General features: G+C 39.8%; 1 protein-coding gene across 2 annotated transcripts; it reads right to left on the bottom strand.

The window, feature by feature from the left end:
- Positions 1 to 2,702: 2,702 nt before the first annotated feature.
- On the bottom strand, positions 2,703 to 24,213 carry LOC140947090 (serrate RNA effector molecule homolog). Of its 2 annotated transcripts, XM_073396167.1 has the most exons (22): positions 23,866 to 24,213; positions 22,205 to 22,342; positions 21,396 to 21,590; positions 19,844 to 20,013; positions 19,086 to 19,292; positions 17,804 to 18,012; positions 17,033 to 17,152; positions 15,787 to 16,009; positions 15,054 to 15,161; positions 14,454 to 14,570; positions 13,747 to 14,072; positions 12,676 to 12,963; positions 11,989 to 12,050; positions 11,342 to 11,420; positions 11,024 to 11,239; positions 9,691 to 10,060; positions 9,014 to 9,121; positions 8,466 to 8,620; positions 7,564 to 7,729; positions 6,091 to 6,181; positions 5,530 to 5,571; positions 2,703 to 3,100 (listed from the first exon to the last, which is right to left on the bottom strand). In XM_073396167.1, exons 1-22 carry the CDS (start codon positions 24,123 to 24,125, stop codon positions 3,025 to 3,027), a joined length of 3,726 nt encoding a protein of 1,241 aa, XP_073252268.1. In that variant the 5' UTR covers positions 24,126 to 24,213; the 3' UTR covers positions 2,703 to 3,024. The 2 variants fall into 2 exon arrangements, with proteins under 2 accessions (XP_073252268.1, XP_073252270.1); XM_073396169.1 differs by lacking the exons at positions 21,396 to 21,590; positions 22,205 to 22,342; positions 23,866 to 24,213 and adding an exon at positions 20,111 to 21,076 and having other exon boundaries at positions 2,705 to 3,100.
- Positions 24,214 to 24,263: the final 50 nt, after the last annotated feature.

Raw genomic sequence — 24,263 nt, 5'->3', positions numbered from 1 at the left:
GTACAAGCCAAATTCTACTTGAACCTTGCCAGCGATAATGCTTTGTTTCCTTAGTTCGCTGACAATGTTCTATGCCCTTTTATGATACTCTTTCAGTGATCGGGTGTTATTAAAAGCACTTCGTGCTGGGAGAGCGCATTCCACAAGAGATCTATGTGGTTGCTAAACTCCCAGACATTAAGAGCCAATGAATATAACAATACTAATCCCTTAGAGAAATTACTATTTTGTAACAAGAATAACACCAGATCACAGCATTTGTTCCTTTGTTGCGAATTTAAAAGTTTTTTTTTTCCAGAGATTATGAAAAGGGGAAGTGCAATATGATTGCATAAACTATTGTAATCTGTAGTGAAGCTGAAAACAACGACTCCAAAAGCAAAACCATTCTACTAATTACCGTATCATATTTAGTGACGCTAAATTACAATTTAAAACAATATTCAAAGAAAAACCGGTACCTTTCGCCGAATAAACTGCTTGTATAATGTCTCTCCAGTAGCTGAAATTATGAGACGCTCTCTTTAATTCCTGGCTATTTCACGCGGGGCTGAATAATGCGAGGTTTGCCTGAACTTGTTCCAAGTATTGCTAGCGTGTCCGTCAGAATTGAATTATCATTCAAAGATTATTGTTTCCATTTTTCTATTTGCCAGCTCCTTTGGAATCATTTATCTGCGGTCTGGAAATGTTACAAGCTATAACCAACTTGTTAGCTGTCACTGGTTCCAAAATCCGCCCAAATCGTTGTTGTTTAAAGACGTAGGTTGTGACAGAGAACTAGTACACACTCCAAGCAAATAAAGCTTACTAATTCTTATAACAGAAAACATATCTTAGCAACTCATAATATACTGGCTAGTATTTACCAAGCAGAAGGTCTTTATATATGGGTTCATAATTTTCCTGATGCGACATTAGTTGTAAAGCGATCGAATGAATTTAACTTCAATCTGCTTGTGGCATACAAAATGTTAAAATAACGTAGAGAGCAACGTACACTTTTTATTTTAGAAGGAACAAGTTGGGTCGCCCTTTTGCTTAACCAATCTTTTTCGCTTTATAAAGTCCATATAAGCATCATCTCTTGTAGTATTTACTTAGGTTTTCGTTTGTGAAATTAATGTCTCTACTTCCCACCACGTCAATAAAATGCAAAATGTACCACTTCCCATGTCGACAAAACGCACTACTTCAATTACTTTTCACGCGCGTTCTTTTGGCGCGATTCTGAATCTTTAATTGACGCGCGTGACTAGAGGTTAAAAAACCGCCATTAAAAATTAACATTGGGAAGGTTTCTGTTTTGTGTTGCTTTAGTTTTATTTATTGCCGAGTCAGATAAAATACAACTGAAGACCGGGCGTCCACGAATTGACGGTTTAGCTATATATAGTCTGTGGGTTGATGACTCTGTGCCGGGTCAGCAGTGACACCTTTTGAGTGAACAAACCTGATCAGCGGTTTCGTCCTCAGAGGATTTTTCAGCCATTTAGAACGGCGGCCAAAGAAACACGCACCAAAGGCGGCAAATTTAGGCTCGATTCAACAATAGCGTTTCTTCAAGAACATCAAACGGCGAATTTGTTTTTGTTTTTTTTTTAATGGGTATAAGAAGGCATGTTCAGTATCTTAGAACTTTTAAATATTCAAAATGGCAGATGGCATGTTTTCTTTGTGACACTTTGTATTTCAGTCATTTTCTATCTGCCGCACGCGATTTGGCGTGTACCGGTGGGCGAACTTCCAACGCGCTATATTGCAATTTATTTTTGCTGACATTCGTGGTGATGAAGATTATTAATGACAATGACACAATTGTTTGAAAAGCTACAGCAGCAAAATCTTGTTCTATTTATCATGGTGGCGTCCCGCAAATCTAACTTTTTTCGGACTTACTGATCAGTATTCAATGAAATGGAGGCCATGTTGGTATACCAAGCCAATCCTGGGGCTGTGGGAGTCGAACTCCTCCTATGTCAACGCTTCCTTTTGTTCCAGTACATTTGCATAGATGCCGGCTACGTTCGCTCCATCCCTTGATCAAAGTCCTCAGCAAAACTATCATTCAAAGTCGAGTAGGAGTCTGGGTGGAGTAATTGAGCGATGATCAGAAAGTTTAGCACCTTTGATGATGTTACTGCAACGCCCCAGTTGACCCTTTACTGCGTAACACGTAGCCTGTTCACAGACCCTATACTTTCTCTTAAGGAACCTTTGACTTCGCATACAGAATGAAAAATCGCGGGGGATTGATTGACCGCGAGAGCATGCGGCAGGGGGCGAGGGTGGGGACAGAAGAGAATGTTCTTTCTTTTTCTTTCTCGCCCTCCGCGCTCACCGATTGTCGAAAACGAAAAAAAAACGCCTGTGTACAGACTACCTAACATGGTGCATAATTCACACAAAAATTATAGTCTCCGATCCCGGTTCACACAAGTGCCCCGTTAAATTGTTGCCTAAGATTTGTGATGATTCATTCATTTTGTTTACTTTAAGACCATCAAAAATTGGGAAAACATTTAGAGAGTTTCCTTGATTGCAAAAATTACATTCCTTTTTCCAGTTAAAGGGCTAAAAAGAAAGAAAGAAAGAAAGTTAGCCTGATCGAATGCTATTTCCAGATGTTCTTTCTGGTTTCCAAATTTTGAGAAGCCTGGTTCGTGCTATACGTAGTAGCCCCAATCCGCCATTTTGCCCTTTGAATAAATATTACCTACCTAAACAGGCAGAAATGGAACAGTTGTTTGATGAGTTATTTGTTTTAATCTGTCTAATATCTACAAAAAAGTTGAGCCTTGTACAGAACGAAAATATTCATTTCTAAGACAGCATTTCAAGCGCACTACACTCTACTCTTGCGTACAATTGTGAGTGAAAAATAGTCCTATACTTTGGGACGCCATTTCAGTCCGCGTGCGTTTGTACAGTATGGAAAAATGACCACGTTGGACATCCTTTACATTGCTGTCAAGAGCGCAAGATTCGCTTATTGCGAGATACTTGAGAGGCAAACGGTACAGTCTAGAAAGCATCTGCATCATCTGGTGCATCCAGGTCTTTGTACTGAATAATCGTTCTTGGGTCACGATGAAAACCTCTGCGAGAAAAAAAAATGGTTGTGTTACTGCCTCCCAAAACGTTGTTTTACAGAGTGTATAATCTTTTTGTCCCACGAAATATTATTTGGTGGCATTTGGCCACAAAATATTGAATTTGCCAAGCAAACTCTTACTATTTTGGCAGTCATCTGGCACTTTTATGTTCCTCACACTTGGCAAAGTTTTTCTTCTGGTATTTTCGACCACTCATTCCACTCCAAGAAGTGGCCAAAATCGATCAAAGACAAATATTCCAAATTTCATTTTTGTAAAAAGCTAAAAACTAAATAATGCCTTGTGAAAGTGTTATCAGAGGGGTTTGACTTGAATTAGGTCACACCGCAGACTCACTCGTTAGAGCCACATTACAGGACTCCGACTTTAACTTTGAGAGCGAAAGCGAGTTAACCCTTGAAGCCCCAATAGTGACCCACATCCAATTTCTCCCAACAACAACACTACCTGATCAAACAGACAGGTCATGAGAATTACTGAAATGATCATTAAAGATGGAATGTTGTGATGTTACAACAAATTCTCTCTAGCAGTACCATAGGAAATGTATGAAGAACAGTGTGGAGAAGACGCATGTTGATGTTGGGGATTAAAGGGTTAAACAGATGATTAAAGGGGCTGTGTCAGTCACGCTATTTGTTATCTTTTTAAAAACCTAACACGTGTCTTGTCATCAATCGAGTTCCAAAAATAATGGTCCAGTTTCGTTATTTAAGACTATATTTAGGCATTGAAAGTGTTTGCTGCCGTCCACGGCTACGGATGGCAAGGATCAACATGGATTGAAACTTGAAAACGTTACTGCTCCTTGATGAATGCGCATTATTTGAGTGTCAATGTATTTAGCATGAAAATTACTAATTGGGGACACTATTTTTACGTCTCCTACTGGAGACGGGGCCGCCATTTTACGTGGTCATCAGAGCCACGCGAAGGTCTAACCTGTTGCAGTGCAAAGGGAGTACCTTCATTTCTCAATTATTTTAAGACCCAGAGTATTGGTCCGCCTCCGGCAATCGAACCCGCGACCTCCCTCTCTGCAGTCAAGCGCTCTACCGACTGAGCTAATCCTGCGGCGGTGAAAACTGTTTCATAGAGCGGTTTTCATTTGAGTGTCGAAAAGTAATTGGTTTTGCACTTTCTACACGATGCGATTGGCTTAAAAGATTCGCGCCACCTTTTCATCCAATCAGAAGTAAAACCAAAGCCAATCGTGACGCGCTCGCATGCATTTTCCCGCGCTTTGCGTCAGCCACATGTAATTACTTCGAGTTTTGATTGGTTCAATGTATTGTCTGTGTCCTATGTGATTGGCCAGAGTAATTACTTTGGTTTTGGTTTTACGACACTCAAACGAAAACCACTCTATCTTCTTCACAACGGGCGGGTAAAGGCACTAAGTAATGACTTTAGCACAGAATTGGGATCATTTTACCTTTCTGGGAAACTGCTCACCTACCCCTCCCCTAAGCCAACATTTTGCCTTAGCTGAGAAGTAAGTATTAATGTTGGCTTAGGGGAGGGGTAGGTGGGCAGTTTCACAGAAAGGTAAAGTGATCCCAGAATTGACCTAAGACAGCAATATCCTCGTAACGCAGCCCCTTTAAACACTTGCTCTGCGCTAACCCACATTCTATTTTCAGGTAAACCGTCGTCGATCTGATATAAATCCCTTCTAACACGACTCATACTTATTGTGATAAAGCAAAAACAGCGTTCGGGTTCCCTGTGATTGGGACTTAAAGCGTTAAAAAAAACTTTCATGTACAACAAGACACAAGACCACGTGACTCTGAGGGAATTCCATCACTACAATCACTTCCAGTGAATTTCATGTTGCATCAAATCTTAGAAATTTTAACCGTTAGAGGTGCTACTGATTAACAGTACAAAAAGTGTGATGGAAATATCTGAACTATTATCACATCTGTTATACACGCTTTTCTTACAAAAGATTGCCTCATAAAACGCCCAGAGAAGTCGGGAGGTTGGTCTATTTGCGTGTTTACTTGCATCAGTGACGCTTGGGTACATTGGAATGGTGTAAGCAAAAAAAGAAACCAGAAGAAAAGGGACGGTTACTGGTCACATGGGATAAAATTGGCCAATAGTTAACTGACACGTCCTTAGTAACGATCCCAGAAGTCTTGGCGAGAGTTAACTCGGCCCAGTTTCCCTCTCGCCCATGCTTTTTGTCGCGGCGTGAAAAATTGGACGTAAAGTTTAGCCGTGTCTTTATAAGATATAAAGACACTCATTAAAAGTTTATTTTTTTGTCTGTTTTTTCCTTATGAAATATTAATAAGAGTTTGAATTAAATATTTACACGGCTTAAGGCTGTGTTATTTTCCTCGGAAGTTCCTGCTCTCCTCCGAGACTGAAGAGCGCCCTGAAAAAGCTTTATCCAACTAACCTGTCACCTCCTTTATTTCTTCCTCCACCACCGTACCCAAATCTACAATAAAACCACGTTTAATTAACAGTTTTTATTTGAAGACCGCCCGGATTCAAGCGAATCGTCTGGCCGTCACTGGGTATTATATCGCTCTCTCGACGTCTGACTGTCTTGTGTTTTGGACGTTTCTTACGACTGGCCAATTAACTCATAAAGGAATCTTGTTGTTACCCTGGAATTTGACTAACAACATCCACCCTAAAACAACCATAGAGCAAACCCTCCCTCCATGAGATGGGCCCCAGAGGGAAGGGAGGAGGGGAAAATATTGCGCGCGAGAACGCAAAGTGCACAATTGGCGTCCTCGTGAGCGTCATTTTACCTTTCACCCTCTTCACTTGAGCGCCATGGAGGTGAAAGTAAAGTTGCCCGACGTTTCTCTCAGGGAATCACACCCTGAGTGTCATTCATAAGAGCACGTTTCGCGGAACGCGAGCATTAACTGCTGCTTACGGAAGGGACACGGAGTGCTTTCCGTGAGAGAAAGATGGGCCCAAAATTAGCCTTTCTTCTTGTTACCTTCGTGGTTTTGGCGGAAACGTGTGTCCTCTACCGTACATCTCATGTCCGTATCCCCCGTAGCTTGGGGGAGTATAAGGACCACGGGGACCTGTTGACAGATAAGAGAAACTGAATCAGTACTCGGTTTCTTTTTCTTGGCCTTCCAAAGCCGTTTGCTTTTCCCGGTTTAGTTTGAACTTATTTTGTTGAGAAATGCGAGTGATCCTCTTCACGGTCAAACCAGAAACAAAGTTGTACAGTCTAAAATTCAAAAACAAAATCAATAGTTTTTTCCCGCGTTAAGGTCAAGTAATACGGGCAACATTTTCGCACAACTTGTCGCGCAAAATCGTTGCGTTGCAAGTTGAAAAGGGCTGTTGCCCGTATTACCATCTTCCCTCTCAACTTGTCACGCAACAAATTTCGATGTTGCAAGTTGCGGCTCTTTGAAAAAATCATGCGTTGTGATTGGTCAACAGTGTGTTTTTGTGTCAGCAAACAAAATGGCTTGTTGACCTTCTGTGATTTCTTTTTTTACTTCCCTTGTCAATACCGTTCTAAGGCTATGTAGCTGTTTTTTAAGACAGTTTGGTGAAATGTTAAATTTTTGACATAACTCATCCAGAGCTCTTGACCTCCGTGACTTGTTTTTATACTCTGGTCCACAAGTTTCCCACAGACAAGAGTGCTTTTCAAGTTCTTTGCACAAATCTTTTCTTTGGGCCTCTGACATTTTTTGACTAATAAATTCACAATCTTGGGTTTCAGCATTCTCAACCTCCACAACTTCGGCCATGTTTACTTTGCCCAAATCGGATATGCCCGAGGTCAAGCGCGCACTTACTCACCATCTTTCCCGCGTTTTTGGTGCGGGAAAATTGACCAATCACAAGTGTTGTGAAGTGTAGCAAGTTGTGATGCAAATGATAAAATTGAAAGTTTGTTGCAAAAAGTAGAACTTAGGTCTACTTTGCGCAATATGTTGCCACAACTTGCAACATCAAAATTTGTTGCGTGACAAGTTGAGAGCGAGGGTGGTAATACGGGAAACAACGCTTTTCAACTTGCAACACAACAATGTTGCGCGACAAGTTGTGCGAAAATGTTGCCCGTATTACTTGACCTTTACGCTTCAGCGAGTTACACACAATGAAAAAAAGTTAAAGGTTGGGGTGGACAATTTCATACAAACCAATGTAATTTTTCATCCAAAGCCTCAATTGATCACTGAGATGCGGGACACGCTTCCCTAACTTGGCATGTTTACCCGTCCTTATCACCAGACCAAAGCTTTCTCATGCATGCATCAACTGCCTCGCACTCCAGACTCTCTGGCAGCACTACTTCTTTGTATTATACTCTCAGTCCAACCCAAGTGGAAGGCGTCAAAAAGGCGTAAGAGAGAAAGGGGAAAAGGAGGGAGATAGTCCTTTTCCCCGGCCTTCCACGCATGCTCGGTTCAGGCAAGCCAGTAAACATCCTGTCACTTACCGTACATCATCATTTGGGGTCTAGGTCCCCATCCCATCATGCCTTGTGAGTGTTGATGTTGTCCATACATTTGACCCATCTGGTTTCCAGGCGGCCTCTGTGATGCTGGAGCCTCAGGCATTTGTGGCCGTTTGGGATCTGATAAGTATCTGTTGAAGAATTCCGCCTGCGGAAGAGTCAAACAAAGGCTTATTGTCAAGAGAACGGTGCATTTCATAAAATGAGAAGAAGAGGAGCCACTTAACAGAAATATAGCTGCAACTTACATTTGACAGCCAAGTCTAAGTTTTCTTTAGCAGACAGTATTGATAGGCCAAGGACATTTAATGGCTGTAAATTGTCCGTACACTTCTGTAACACAGTCAGCATTACAAGTGATGTTTTGACCATGTGTTGCAAAGTAAGATTTAATATAGCACAGGATATAAATTAAACCAAATCTATGGAACAAAAATATCCATGTTTGGTGCCAACTGTGCGACAAACAAAAGAAAGAAACTGAAACATACTTTACGAGGCCTTAGCAGTAATTTTCTTGGGAAATCATTTTAATAACCTTTTAAATTTCACAAGAAATCACAGAAAAAATCAATGATATAACACCTGGGATTCTACTACAAGCCAGCGCAAAGTTTTAAGTCCTGAGACCTGATTGCAAATTAGCGAGAAAACTAAAACAAACTAGTCTGATATAGAACAAGAAAGTTTTCAGGCTTAAACGCAATGCAGGCATTTGACAGAGACTCGTGTATTTTACAACGAAATTTTGGATATCTGCATTCACGAGATTCTGTCTATAATAACACCACGCAAACTGAGCCATTTTCTGGACAGATCACCTTCGAGTAACCGGTAAACATGATACGCGTTGCTGATCTTTCAAAGGGGGCAGCAGAACTTACCTCCATTCTAACAGCTTCCACTTTGTCCATGTGTTTGTTGAAGATATGCTTTCTAACAAAGTCGGGCCCTCGGAATTTCTTTCCGCTGAGAGGACAGAGCCACTTATCTTTTGCCAATTCCTGAGTGTTAGCTTCAACAAACCTCTCTGTTTCAGTAAACTATGTTAAGGCCATAAAACTCGGGGAATGCTTTACTTAGGTGTTACATAAACAGCACGAGGGACTAATCCAGGACACGATGTTTATTTTCCTTGCTATGGATGGGACGCACTCTCCAACGAAGTAATCCGAGCCACGTAAAGGCTTTATCAGCCGTTTGCAGGATTTCCTATAGTGAGGATACTGGAAGGGAACGGACGACAATTTTAAGGTATCACTTTGAAAAGTTGGACAGCGATTCCCTTTTACAAGAAATATTAAAAAATATTCAGTAGCAAAGTTAACCTATGGAGCAGCATCCTAACTGCCACGACAGAATGACACGGTTATAAGAAACTGTGTTTGTCCAACTGCTGATTAACATTATGCTGTTTTACTCAAAGGATATGCTTCAGGATCTTTTTTCCCGAGCTTAACAACTTCTTCGTCCTTCAACGACTCTTTTTCTTGCCAAAATGGTTCAAGCCTCTGGTTTAAACCCTTCTGCCATTCTTGAACTGTTAAGAAGTGAGACCAAGATTTTTAAAATAAAAATTAGTGCATGGTTTTCACACGTAGTTAATATCAGCGAACATCTAACACCACCTGACACGCCGTAAAAAGAGACCTTTAGATTCGATGATGAGGACACCCCGGAGAGCCTCATTTTTTGTTTTTCACCATGAAAGTCAACACGGTTATTTTTATTCAAGGAGGTTAAGCCCTCTCCAGACCGCAAAACGGTAAAAGTTTTAACATTTGATAACTGGTTTCCGCCACTAGGACACTCTCGCTAAAACTCGACGTAGAATGACGACGGCTACCAGGTTTTCCCGCCAAAATGACGCACGCTGGTTCGCGCAAGCGCACTACTTAGTATAGAGAAAATCTCGTACTTCTAGTCGTCCTCGTCTGAGAAACTAAAGGTCTCTAAAATCCAATCTAATAATGCGTACAGTGTACATGGTATACTTATGCTAGACCGGTGTAGCTAAGAGAACGCATCATCAAACGCGTCCTAGAAAATTTAGTATGAAGGGTCGAGTCCGGTAACAAGTTAATTGATTGTAAAAGTTTGACGTCATACCTTCAACCAGCGTGCACTTTTCTGGTGTGGCTCCACGCACGTGAATTATCCCACACCTGTTGGGCATTTCATCTTCATACGGGTAATCCAAGCCATTGTAGTAATCCAGCGAATGCACTACTCTCAAGTACAAAACTAAACGATCCAACACTCTCAGCAATCCACTGTCACGTGACAGGTCCACCTCAGGCTTGTCACCAGACTCCCCTTGAGTTGGCGAGGCTGTTCCCATGAGCTCCATCTCCTCACCTCCTTCCTCCTCGGTCGCGTCTTCTGAAAGCGAGGCCAGGATGGGGTTTTCGTTGGGAAGGTCTGGTATGTCGGAGTCGTCAACTGGCTTGGCTTCACACTCTTCGCCCTCTTCTGTTTTCTGAAAAATATTCAACAACCCAGCTTCTTACTCTTAAGCAACAGTCGCATCTTGCCGAGCAGAAAAGAACGAGTAAGTCCAAGGCGAACTTAATTTATCAACCTGTTTCTGTGTTTAAAGGTTTTATTTACCGACCAGTTTCAACATGAGGTGAAAATTTAAAAGTAGTTTACAAGGCCAAAGACCGTACAATCTTGTAATGCTGTCAAAATTACAAGGGGTGTTTTTTGCTTTGCGTTGTGCATAAAGTAAAATTTCAAAAGGCACAGGATTGTAAGTAAAACCAAGATATGGCTCACCCTGCACCAAAATAGACTCTCTGGACTGCCTATCATCGGCCGGCACTTAGGCTAAGACCTCAATAGCACCTATCCCGTTTCACTAGAAAGTCTAAATCCAAATCGGTTCTATATTACAGCGATTTTTAATCCAGTGTCGAAGTTAACTTTTTAATTACCTTGATTTTCCATTGCGGTTGGCTAGAAAAATAACACGCCACTTTCTAGACCAATAACAGGGTTCTATCTAGGATTTATCAATTTGGGGGAGAAGTCCTTAGTGGCCGAAGGCGACAAGCCTCTTAGAGGGGTCCCCCACCCGAAAATTTTTTGAAATGAATATGCGCTGAGATGCAATCTGGTGCATTTTGAGACTCAATTTTGAGAAATGTTACAGTGTGTGCACTAACCTCGTCGCGTCTTGATGATTTTTTTCGATATAGTGACTTATATACTGTAATGACAACAATATTTTTTGGGGGGAAGCTGGGCATTTTGGGGGAAAGCTTCTACCCCTCAAATACCCTAGATAGAACCCTGAATAAGGAAGGAAAGCCAAAACCACACGACTCGCTAACACGCGTTTTCCCGTGCTTTGCATCGGCTACACGTCGCTACTTCAGGATCTTATTGGTTCATTCAAACACGTGCAGCGTTTTGTGATTGGTCAGAATAGTTAGCCTACCTCAGCAGCTTCTTTCTCTGCTTTCTCTCTCGCCTCAGTCTCCTCTTTACTCTCTTTCTCGTAGATGCCGGCTCTTTTGTCCAATTCCCGGATGAGCTTTGCAGCAAGTTTAATGTCATCTCTGATAACTTGCTTTGCTGTAGCGGCACCAGAAACTCCGCGAACTCGCCGAGAGAGGTCTCTGTTAACAACAGGACTCAATTCTGTATCTTTCACCTTCACAGGAAAAAGAAATAAAATGCTTTCGTTTCGTGGTATTTCATTAGATTTACAGATATTTAAAAAAAAGCAAAAAGAAAAAAGGAAAGGAAAACTCACTCTTAAGTTATTTAGCTCCCAACAGATTTCCTTTATGTTAACGCTTCTGTCAAAAGTGATCCACCCCCGTCTGAAGAACCTACAGAGACAATTAGACAATGTTTTTTACATTTTCCATTGCCAGCAATAGCAACACAATTGTGAGCCACGAATAAGGGCTGAATCACACATTAATACCCTAACTAATGCTCTAATTAAGCCCACCCGGCACGATGAGGGAGGGGGGTGGGGGGCTTATTTATTTAAGCGAAGACGATGGTATAAATTTTCAATAAAGAATTTTAATGCAAAGTGGAAACGCTTGGAGGTCATGAGGCCGAAGGAAGATGAAAAAACAAATTTGAACTTTCAGCACGTAAATGAACCATACCAGATCAGTGCACATGGAGTGTTACAGTCATCTTAATTGATATACTCTATAATTTATTTGTTTCATTGTCAAGAATAATAAGGGGGGAAGGGGACTGGAGGTGGGGGCTTATTTAACCTCTGCACTATTCAAATGGGAGGTTCCAGCCCACTCTACCCCTCCTGATACTATGGACCCACCTACTATAGGAGGACCCAAAGAGTTGGCAAAAAAGCAAAACTTAACAAACCTGACCCTAATTATTAAAGACTGCATGATTAATTAGAGAGACACCTACTTTCTGTCAGGACTCGGGTCTGAGAGTGCAACACGAAGAAATCCAGCAAATCTCTTGCACATCTGAAACAGAAAAGGGTAACATTCAAGACTATAAGTGTACTGCTAGTCACACCATACAATTTCATCCAGAATGAAGAGTAAGGATAAACTTCGACAGTCAAATACACAGTTTCAAAAGAGATAAGCTTTCGGTAGCTTTCATTTGAATGGTCACACTTAAGAATTTAATATTAGGATATTAATCTCGCAGGTTCTTTTTCAACTGCTTAGGTTGTTTATTCAACTGCAAGGATCATATCTGCTCTCACATAACTGATTTTGTGAGTTAAACTCATCGCTAATGATGAGGTTGGGAACTGGTGCCTTAAAGGTTAGTGGGGGGCCAAATGCAATAAGCAGAGAGGAGGTATCCGCAATGATTCGCAAGAAGGCAAACATTGATCCGCGACTATCAGCAAGAATCCGCACTGATTTGCAAGAAGGCTAAGAAATGATCCGCTACAATCAGCAAGCAAAGCTACAATGCAAAGCAACACTAGCAAAAGGGCACACAAGGAGCCCTGCAATTCCCCGCGGGCCGCCCCGTAGGTCACATACTGAAGTGGGAGAAGACTGCTGGCCAACTCGCTCGAGTTTAACTTTGCCTAAATGATATTTAGCCACATTAAAAAATAAATCTCCTTACTGCAGCAATGTCAGCTTTTGATATTCCTGGTGGTACACTCCTCATGAACAAAGAGAATGTTTTGTGAAGTGCGCGAGGTTCTCCTACAGTTGACAACTGTTTTGATTCATCAGTCTCCATTGGCTCCTCAGCTGTGTCTTTCTCTTTCTCTTCAGTTGTGTTTTCCTTGCTGTCTTTTACTACTTCTTTAACGGGAGTAGTTTCCTCCACAGCTTCCTTCTTTTCTGATAACTTGTTGGAATCCTCCTTTGCCTCTTCAACTTTGTTTGAATCAACTTGCTCTGGTTTCTAGATTTACAGTAAATACAGAACCAGGGCTGTCACTGAGATTTCAAGTTGACAGTTATATGCAATTAACAGGCGGGGAATTGAAAAACAAGGAAGTTCTTTTGATTTCATTTTCGAGTTGTTTCGTATGAAAGTATCTGGGGTCAAGCTCATAGTAATCGGGGAAAAGAGTTTAACCAGTGTTTAACAAAACCCCATTGTAAGCCATTTTCAGTTTGCCGAATGCTTTTGTGTAAACGCCACTTTTAATTTTATTGTGAACAGTTTCATGAAAGCATATGGTGTAGACTAGAAAAGCATTCATCTTCTTAAAATGACCCACTAAGGAAGACATCTGCAGGTTGAAAGATTTCCTAAACCGTGGTCTAAGTTAGACTTTCTTTAAATAACCAACCCTCAGGGTCTTTGAATAGCTGAAAAGAAAGTGCTGCCTTTGTAGTGACATGAATTTTGCAAATGGTTTAGACTTTCTAGATAAGGACGAAAAACTGTAGGTCCCGTCTCAAAGCACGTTCACTTGTCTTATGAGACACAAAGAACCTACACCACAGTTCGAGTAGAGTAGGGGATGTAGACCCCAGTTCTATGGCCAACCTTTCCTGGGTAGGGTGGGTTATCTGTTGAAAGAGATCTTATGACCCTCCTTCAGGTGTCTTTATTGCCACCAGTGAACAGTGTATATGAAATACATAACCTTGGGTATATGAAGCAACATCAGATTTCATAACAATAGAATAATATTACATGCGCTTTGTTCATGTAGTTAGAATCCTCAAGGTATACCTCTTCAGAAGACAGTGCCTGTGTAGAGGGTTCTACAGCAGATGATGCCAGACTGGACGGTTCTGCCTCCATTGAAGATACTACCGGCGTCTCTGGTTTCTCCTGCGCCTCGCTGCTGGATTCAGGGATCATTTCAGCTTCCTGGTGCTTTGCGGTCACAGTATTGTTACCATTGACAGTACTACCAACCAAATCAGAGTCCTTCTCAGGAGGGGCGACAGAAGAGCTGCTTGACTCGGCCTGTTCAATACTGCTGGTCTCAGCAGGGAACGTTTGTTTGGTTTCTTTGGTGTTTGGGTCTTGGGTGGAGTCGGCAGCTGTGTCATCTGTTGAAAAAAATTCAATCATGTTTTGATTACCAAGTTTAGATCTGATCCATGCATGATACAATAAGCTACACATCATAACAAACAAGATAGGAAAAAGAAACTTCAAAGGTATGCCTTTGAAAAGCCAGAATGGAGCTTGGCCAAGAGTGATGTAGATTATAAAAGGAGAAAACAGAATTCCTAAATTTCTGTTAAGGTTACCAAATAGAAAATGTAAGACTTGCAATACTGTTTCGTAAAAGGTCTACCCAATATACCTACATGCAACCCAAACATCAAAATAACAGTAATCTGAACATAATGGTTTTAATAGACTATTATGTTTCACATCTTTTCTGCATTACAAACAAGACTAGTTTCATTCAAAGGTATGAGTACCTGAAGTTTGTGGATTTACAGCAGTTTCCACTTCAGTAGTTTTTCCTCCTTGTGATACTCCATTACTGCCACTGATGGATTCAGGCTGGGTGGATCCTACAGCAGGCTCACCAGAATCTGTATAATACATGAATTAATATCAGAGACGTGGCTATGAAACCTTGGAGTCAAGTGACAGACTTTTTTGTAGGGAATAAAGTCAAGAATCAAGAGTTATTTCTAGTTTTATTCTTGAGGAGAATTGCACATAACTTTACACTGAAAGGACATAAAGGTTGTTGTATAACGGCACATGTCCAACTGAGTCATCAGTTTAGTACAACAAATCATGTGGCAGGACTCTATCAATGATGCATTACAATTAGGTGTGGGACATGTAGGTATACCGATGGCTTCCTTATATTCAGAACAATGTTATTTTGTTGGTTAAGAAAATTTACGTGCACTCTGCAGAGATTTTGTTCATCTGCAGATGAAACCCCGCGGTCACCAGATTACAAGTCCAATGCACTGACCACTCGGCTACCCTGCCTCCCTACAAAATAAATGTTTGAATTTGGAGTCCTCTGGAGTATATACAGAAAAGTTTTGTATCTGCACCTGGCTTACTTTCATCTGTTGTGGCACTTGGCTGCTTTTCAGAATTTGAAGAACTTGTTGGAAGTTGCTCACTTGTTTCAACTTCACTGGGTTTAGGTGCATCTACCCCTACATCAACTAACAATTTTTAAAAAAGACACTGCATTAGGGCCTGTCCAAAGACTTTCACAGAAACTTCTATGGTTCTCAGGTAGATAGACTAGGGAACATTATTATTTATTATAATACAATGCAAAAAAAAATCCCCTTCAGTTATCTTTTCCACCCAAACTACCATTTTATGGGCAGATTTGGTTGTTTTATGCTCACCAATTTTTTTTCTTCTACACAACATTTAATTGGATCTATTCACTTCAGGGAAAAGAAATTTGCCAAAACCTCAAGGATCGTGAAATAGTTTATACATGGTAGCACAGGTGGGTAGTGGAAAAGGTGTTCAATGGAATTTTCTGATCAAAGTTAAATAAGATTTTTCACTTTTCTCAAGTCTTCTGACTGAATTACACCCATTTAAGTATGGTTTAAAAGATGTCATCCCTGCAAAAATTAGGCATCAGGGTTGTCTGGAGATGAATCACAAGACTACAGTATTACAGGGGACAAAGTTGTACAATGGCAATTAAGGGCAATCAAGGTGTGAATGAGCTTACAAATGTCTACTGTAAACAAAAGTTGCTTAATATATAAGGTACTGTCAAGTGATGCCAATAAACTGATTTTTGTCAATACTCACCTGGTGGTACTAAGCTTTCATCAATGCTTGGTGCCTCAGCCTCCACCCCTGGGGGCAACAGTTCTTTCTCCTTTCCACTTTCCACTGGTGACATTTCCTCCCCAGGGGGAGCAGGCTCAGGTTCTGAGTCGGATTCAGACTCACTCTCGCTCTCGTCATCCATAGCATCATAATAATAAGGTTCACGGTGGCGACGTTTGCGCTTCTTCTTGGGTTCATCCTCCTATACTCAAAACAAATTTATTTCTCTCTGAGTTCTCTCACCTTTAAGTGACATTTTTAAGTGCATTAGATGGCAGCTGCAGTAATTTCACTAAAAACTTTTGGAAGGTGTGGGCTGTCCTAACATAATTGGGTGAGTGTTGAAGGTATCAACTTCTACACATGTCGTAACTTCAGCAAATCTGAATACAGTCTACATGTGCTCTCTCTTAATGGACACCTCTATAAGATGGACACCTATGTAAAACGGACACTTAGAGTTGGTCCCTGCCTTTCTTTACTCCTTTTATTTGACTCCCTATAAGATGGACACCTCTCTAAGATGGACATTTAGTGCCAGTCCCAAAGATGTCCGTCTTAGAGAGAGCTGACTGTATTAGTATCTTAGAAAAATTAAACAACATTTACAAGGCCAATACATGTACAACAGAGCCAAGAACTAGTTAAAGTACTGTTTGGAGATATAGACACTAGGGATGGTAGCTGCCAGAGATAGTTACATGCCTAGTGGTTCTACACACAAGGGTTAGATTATTGAAGGTGCTGAGGACCTAACGGTTTTCCCCCTTTCCTATTTCATTCTTACTTTGATATTTAACAATTATTCCTCGAGCCCGAATGGGCTCTGAGTCAATAGCCCATGAGGCCGAAGGCTGAATGGGCTATTAACTCAGAGGCCATGAGGGCGAGGGGAATATTATTGTTTTAGTAAAATCCAACTAGTTGGTCAAAAATATCGAGAATAAAAAAATTTTAGCAACAGCCTGTAGTTAAAAGCCCACGATTTTCGCTACTAGGGGGCTATAACATATAGCCTAGTAGTAGCTCAACCAATCAGAACGCAGCATTGATAATAGACCACTAGTTGGATTTTACTAAATATATATGTACCAGCTGACTGACTTACTGACTGACTTTATAAGTTGCTTACTTGCACCTCAACAGCATAATGTTAATGCCGCTATAGATGCTAGTACTGTAACAAATTCTGTACAGGTTTTATTCAGTGACATTTATAAGCTACCTTTTTGGTAGCTTTTTGAGCACCCTGATCCTTCTGTGACTGGGATGTCTGTGGTTCCTGTTGCTGTTCTTGTGTCACCTGTTTGGGGTATTGTTGTGGATCATAGTTTCCATAGCCATACTGCAAAATCAAACATAACACAGACAGGGGATGGATGGTAAGTTCTTGAAATCATAAAGCGTAAAGGAGTTACAATTGTACATCATGATTTCAACACCATAACAAAAAACATTTGCTTTGTTTTTTTAAATTCATGTTAATCTCTTCTATTTTAAATTATACATGTATCATTAGGCCTGGTTCAAACATTGAATTTCACATGTGCTGACTCCTCAGGGTAATGCAAGTGAAAGACCTCGGAGCCTGAGGCCTCGTTTTGGCTAAATCTGTGGTTGTTGTTCATCACATTCTGCAGAAACTACCTCACACAGCCCACTATAAGAATTTTGTTGTACACTAAAAGAATGAATGGCCACACAAACTGTAGAATCATTGACCAGGAAGCATCTGCCATAAATTATATGTAACAACAATGCATAGTATTCTAACCTAGAGGTGGGGAAGACAACACACAGATTCTTTCAAAAAATAATTCTCTCACAAGATGTCGTCAGTAAAAGTTAATATTCAGTTGAATTACCCCATTGAAGTAAAGTAATTGTTTGTAAATGCCTTGTATTTGACTATCCACTCCCCAAAATAAGCATGGGAAAATCGGGCTTTCGAATGGGATCGAGGGTAAGGAGTCAAAGAAGCTATGCCCTAATTTACCTGCTGCTGATAATACAGCTGTTGTTGGTGATAGTACTGCTGGGCCTGCTGCTGCAGTTGTTGTTGTTCAGGTGTTGGATTGGCTACTGACATCATTTTCACATCTCCATTCTCTTCCTTTTTTGCAGTGGCTTTTGCTGAGGCTGGTGGAGGGGCTGAGGGTAGAGGTACAGATGATGGGGACACAGGACCAGTTTCTAGTACTGAATCTGAAAAGAAAAACATTATGAATAAAAGGCTTTGTATAAAGTTGTGAAAGTTCAAGCCACAAATTAAAAAAAAAACACCACAAAAAACAAACAAATATCTCCCTAAAAATTGACTAGCAAAACACTGTTAAGTTTGTCCTGTTAGAACTAATTGAAGGCAACTTAAAAGCTTTGAGACTTCGGATTCAGATTGCTTAGCACTTACATTCTGTGCAATAGGTAAGATTTCATTGCCACCCAAGGCAAAGACAGTTGCCTTGGGCCATGCAGTGCAAGAACAAAACCCAACAACAACTAATTTAATAATTGAAAATTAGATATAACTAATTACATTACTTTCCCACCCGCAAATAGCTTATGAACTTACTAATTGAGGCATGGGGAGCTGAAGACATATTACAAGTACAAGGTTTATCTATAGATGGACTAAATAACAGTACAGACACTACAGTACAATAAATACAATAAACTAGCATAAAACAAGGCAACTACATAACGATTACAAAGAGAGACTAACCCAATGTATTAAACAATTTAATAAGACGTTAATGTTGAAACTTTAGACTTGAGACTGTTATTTTCTCTTCTTAGGTTGGCAATAGACTCAGGCAAAGTGTACAACACGAAACATGAGTACGAAACAAATAGACAAAAGCAAAAAGAACAATTAAACATCAATATAATTTTACAAAAAAATGAAAATTTTACGTGGAGCACTCAACACACATCCGTCCATCTTAGCCAGTTCGCGTGACTCCCTTATAGGTTAACTAGTTTTGGGGGCATAGGTCTTGTTATTTTTATTTCTTTTGTAAAAAAAAAATTCAGTCAAGAAATCTATTAAACTTCAAACTTGGAAAAATAAATGGCAATAACAGCAACACAGACACAGATGGTTCTCAAACATTGCTTTTCATACTGTCATATACATTAATTACATTAAACTGTTAAACTTGACAAAGACGGGCTGATGTGACCATGCCCATACATGTAGTTTCATGATGTTTCTGGCCAAATTGCAAGACCCAAATTAAAAGAGAGACAAAAAGCCATCTGCAGGACATTATTTTTACCTTTCTTTGCATCCTTGTCATTCTGAGAGGTTTGCGCTGTTTCATCAACAGTTCCATCTTTCTTTTCCTCAAAAGGTTCTGCAGGGTCATTACCATTTGGGGACATCAAAGGATTAGATGATGACCGTCTTCGTTCAGGTGGTGGAGTGGGCGGACACTCCAGTACAGCCAGATCACTGTCACTGCCTCCTTCTAACTTTATAACAACTACAAAGAAGATGTCGAAATTACTTTAAAAGATGACTAAAGGGAAAGTGGAACAGAGTACTGAGGAAAGTCTGACTGGTCACACCATACTCAAGAGCATCTCTTTTAAGGGGAAATTCAGGGCTCAAATTTACACTTGCAAAATGTGAGTGGTTTGGGGAAGGTTGCCAGTAGAAGTAATATCCTTTAACAAAGCCATTAAGCATTCCTCCAGTATAAATTTGAGCCATAACAACTATGTATATATTATTGAGCAGTACCAGGAAAAGAAAGAGCATTCATGTCGGCCACTGTCTATTTGTTAAAATAATATGTAAACCTATGTGTGTTCTAGCTGCATGCTTGCACTCCACTGCGTGTATAAACACAGTCTGAGAATAACTTAACACTCTTCACAAGGCTCTTGACTTTTGCTAGAAAAAAAAAAATTTTACTAGCAAGCCTTGCTTGTAGACTATGAATTTACTTCAAACCTTGGAGTTCAGAGATGTCATTGTACATGTTGTGTATAGAGACCTAAATTTGTTATCACTTGAGAGGAAAAACAATACCAGCATCCAGAAGTTTCACAATAGCATCAGAGTTATCAATATCCAATGATATAGCATCAGCTCTCCCTGACTTCAACAGGTTTAGAAAGACCGAAAGCCGCCTTTTCATTGCCTTCTTTAACTCCTTCTGTCGAGCTGCTGATTCCTTAGGGTGGTATTTAGTTCTAAACCTTTAAAAATAAGACAAAATCAAACATATCACTTTGGAAAGTGATGAGAAAGATGGTTTAAAAAATACAAATAGTGCGAGTACCCGCATGGACTTACTCATCCATCTTCGCTGTCTTGCCTGGCCTCCACTGTGATACATTTGTACTACTGCCTTTTCACTCTCTCATTATTAAAACACTTGCTATTTTTATAGCATTCATGTAGAAAGACTGACTGAGGTCAAATTATACAAAATATGAACCTCACTCTATACCGTGGGGTTTAAACGTGGCTCCTGTTCCCTGCTACCAATCTGCCTAATGAACTGCTTTGTGCAGTATAAAGAGTTCTAGGCATTATGCCTCATGCAAAAGAAATCGAGGTTTTGTTAAAGTGCGATGCATAAAGGTCCCGATCGATATGGCTTTGGCTATCTCATGCATGTGCCTGACAGAACAACAACACAGCTTGCTGCGAAAGGAAAGGGCCATTAACTAGTTAGCAAAATAAACATAAAAATGAGCATTACTTTAATTCTTATTTAACACTACTACATCAGAAAAAGATTGGTGATGCTCTGAATGTGTGAAGAGTACAAAAAAAACAAACAAGAAGGCCCGTTCTTTTTATCTAAATGTGAAAACAAAGCTAATAAAGTTTGCAAAAAAATAGAGCAATTTTTTATCTTAGACATGGCTCCATTGGAATTAGATACTAGCTACAATTATGTAGATGACAGAATGTCGTAGGCAAGGGTCAAAATAAACTGATTTCCAGATTGGAATCAATGCCAGAACCTTAAACAAACAAGCAAAGAAACAAAAAACTGATGGATACAGTGTCCTTAGTCATTAGGCCCTTGTCCCATTCAGATAGAAGCACATCCAAGTATATTTACTGGGTAATAGTTGCACAAAATGCTGCTAAAGTTCTTTGACTTTTTGAGTGATTGCAGTCTGCAAGAACTAATTGGCCCTAAAGACATTCTACATCATAAACAGCAATTGAAGAAGATACAAAACATTAACTGTATGTCCCTTCTTATTTTACAAGTATTAACCAAACGTTATGGAGTGCGGGTAGCAATGATCCACGTTCAAATGCCTGTGCTTCAACACTGTGCTTTAAGCAAGTTTCACGCGATAGATGGTCAAGATTACGAGTGATAGAAGGTCCAAACGCAAGTGATCAAATCGCATACTGTGCATTCCATTCACCCTTAGTTGAAGTCCAAATGAATACTGGCTACATACATGCAAGGCATGCTTGATAACAACCTGGAGATTAGGATTGGGGGCGAACGGGCTCCTCTTGTCGCCCACAATAAACCCCTTTATTTACCTTTTATATTATAGCAAATTCCATTGACACATGCATAGCTCGATTTACATGAACTACATACCACTCTTCTTCCTTGTGTTGCTGGAAAAAATCACTCATTTGAGTTTTTCTAAATTCCAGTTTGTATTCTTGATATTTGTTGAATGCTTCCTCATCACCAATGTTGTCATCTTGAGCATTTAAGAACTGCTTAAATGTCATCATGGCTGGGGCATGATTACCCTGGGATGCCTGTGATTGCTGATCTACATCAGGTCTAAAAAAAATAATATGAAACTAAAAGATACTGCCGTGCATAATAAATAAGCTTTTTTGTGGCTACTGCCTCAGGGGAAGGCTAGCCACTATTTCCTGGTATTATAAATAAGTTCTAAGACTATAACTTTTCAAAGGAAAATACAAGCTGCAGCAAAACAAACTTCAACAGTTTTTGTTGCAGCTGCTTCTGGAAACAGGATATCCCTGTTCAGAAAATAACCATAAATTCTGCAGAAAATTTAATTGATGGACTATCACAGCTTAGAGCTCAGGAATCAGGGAAATAGTAACCATGAAATACTGCATCTAGGCCACAAACTTGAGTTTAATTTTTTTCATAACAGGGTATCTCTGTTTGGTAGATACTGACTACATGATTTGATTCCTCAGTCAGCTGCTCAGATTTTAGGCATGGTCCAAATATATGTTGCAATTAATTTTTCATCTCCGTTAATTATTTTAGTTTTTCTTTGTTGTTGGGTATGGTTATGTATGCTAATGAAATTGAAACAAAGGAAAAATAAAAATTAACTGAGATAAAAAATTAACTGCAACATATATTTGGACCATGCCTAAAATCTGAGCAGCTGAATGAGGAATCATACAATGAACCTCTGTTGTTGTCTAGCATCCTGTTGCGCATTTTGCATTTGCTGAACATCAGGGTGTTGCCATGTATTATGATGCGCAGGTACTCCACCATACGGCACACTGTAGTCACCAGCATTATGATAACTTGGCTCTGCATCCCTGTAGATAATAACAAAAATGTTTTCATTTCTTCCAGAAGAGATAAAATTCAAAATACAGCAAAATTCCAAATTTAATTTTGTAAAATGCAGTAAAAGTAATAACACTACGTAACAGTACTGCCACAGAGGATTCATTTTGAAAGGTCACTCTAAAGCATTTCATTAAAAAGAAATCACATTACAAGACTCTATCACCACTCTGAGTTTGAAAGGATTGTTAAAGAATAATTATCAAAAAAAGATGACTTGGTTTTCTCAAAATTTGGACAAGTGACGGTTAATTTTGGCATCAGTTTTTTCTTGAAAAAGACAATTCAACACTGGAGATACATGCTGCTAAGAATAAGTAAAGGAACTATGCCCACAATTCCCCACTAAAACTTTGCAGACTAAGGTTTAGTTGATAAAAAAAATCAAGCTATACAGATTTACAATTTTTACCTTTTTAAAAATGGGACCTTTGCTGCAAACTGACTGTTTTGTTTTGTTGTTTTGAATCAGTGAAAAAAATAAATGAAAACTAGTTCTAATAAAAACAATACCCTTTCTCCAAAATAGGTCACTCAATCATTTGCACTTTAAAAAGAGCAAGCTGGCTGAACCATTCAGACAAAGACTACGTCCGCTAATTTTGGATGACAACACCTTGGCTGAAAGTTGAAAATTGGCTGTCTTTTTTTTTAACAAGTGAAACTTTATATGGAAAAATGCTTAAGTTGACAAGTTCTCTAAAACAGATCTGTCAAACATTCACACTTTAAAATTAGCTCCCACACTGGCACATGAAACTTCACGCAGACATCGATAGGCTTCTTTCAACAAAAATATTAAAAATTTGTATGTAACTGCAACTTTTAGCTGAAGTTTGATGCAAAACATATTTTAGGGGTTAATGATCTCACAATTTCTGAGTTTTCAGTTCTTGTTGTTGCTTTTTTGTTTCCTGTAGAATCTGGTCATTGGACTGTCATATGAACAGTGCACTGCACCATATTACTATTTTGCTTCTTTTACAGTCAAAAATGGCCACATTGTACAAAGTGTTATGCTCCTCATTACCCGAGGCCAAAGATGAAACCTTCTTGATGAGATAATTTTAGGAATTCATGGAATGGAATCATGCTATCCACAACAATAACAGTGTCAAAAAACTTGGATTGTGTCAACCCCTGGATGGAATATTACCCCTAACCTTTTGTAATTTAGTGACTTGCCGCATCAACAATGATGCTTAAACTGAAAAACGGTCTGAGAAGAGAAGTTTGTATGATCTCTAGCCCACCAGAAACCAAACACATGGCCTCATTATCTTAGACGATTGGGTTTTGCTAGAATTTTCCTTTAGAATTTTGCTTTCTCGAGTCTCTCTGTCCAGATTGCTGCAAAATTTAGGCAAGCTGCGCATCACATTATATAACCAATTCTAATACTTGTTATTTCACTGCTTATTTGGTTTTCGACGTTCTGATCAAGACCGGACGGTGAAGAGTTTTTATTTAAGGACAATAATCCTTTAATTACCAATCTCTTCGAACTCTTTTCATGGGTGGGCTCATTTCATGATGTCTCCCACCAGCACTATCTCTTCTTCCTCGATCAAATTCTCGATAATCTCCGCGACGTCTATTTTCCCAAGATGGCTCCCGTCTTCTGTCAGACCAATCATCTCGACGGGAACTTCTGTCGTCTCGATCGCGTCTGCGATCAGTATAATCACTTCTTTCGCGTCGGAATTTATCTCGTGCTCGTCTTCTGTCATATTCATCGTCGCTGTCTCCCATAGCTGCTCGTTATTTGAAGAAATATACCGGTAATCTGCAAAGAGAACAAGAACAAAGATGGCCGAACATGTGCACTAAGCTTGCTGCCCAGAATCCTTCACGAGTTTACTCGCCCTAGCTCCTCTCCCGATCGTATTG

The sequence above is a fragment of the Porites lutea genome, chromosome 8, assembly GCF_958299795.1.
Source record: "Porites lutea chromosome 8, jaPorLute2.1, whole genome shotgun sequence".
Classification (NCBI taxonomy): Eukaryota; Metazoa; Cnidaria; class Anthozoa; order Scleractinia; family Poritidae; genus Porites; species Porites lutea.
The sequence above is the reverse complement of the archived record's forward strand: the minus strand, read 5'-3'. Positions and strand labels throughout refer to the sequence as shown.

Coding starts and splice junctions, on each gene's coding strand:
- LOC140947090 (XM_073396167.1), bottom strand. CDS start 24,125: ATGGGAGACAGCGACGATGAATATGACAGAAGACGAGCACGAGATAAA. Junction 20,014..21,395: donor CAACACAAGGAAGAAGAGTG/GTATGTAGTTCA, acceptor TTATTTTTAAAG/GTTTAGAACTAAATACCACC. Junction 10,061..11,023: donor CAGAGAAAGAAGCTGCTGAG/GTAGGCTAACTA, acceptor AATATTTTTCAG/AAAACAGAAGAGGGCGAAGA.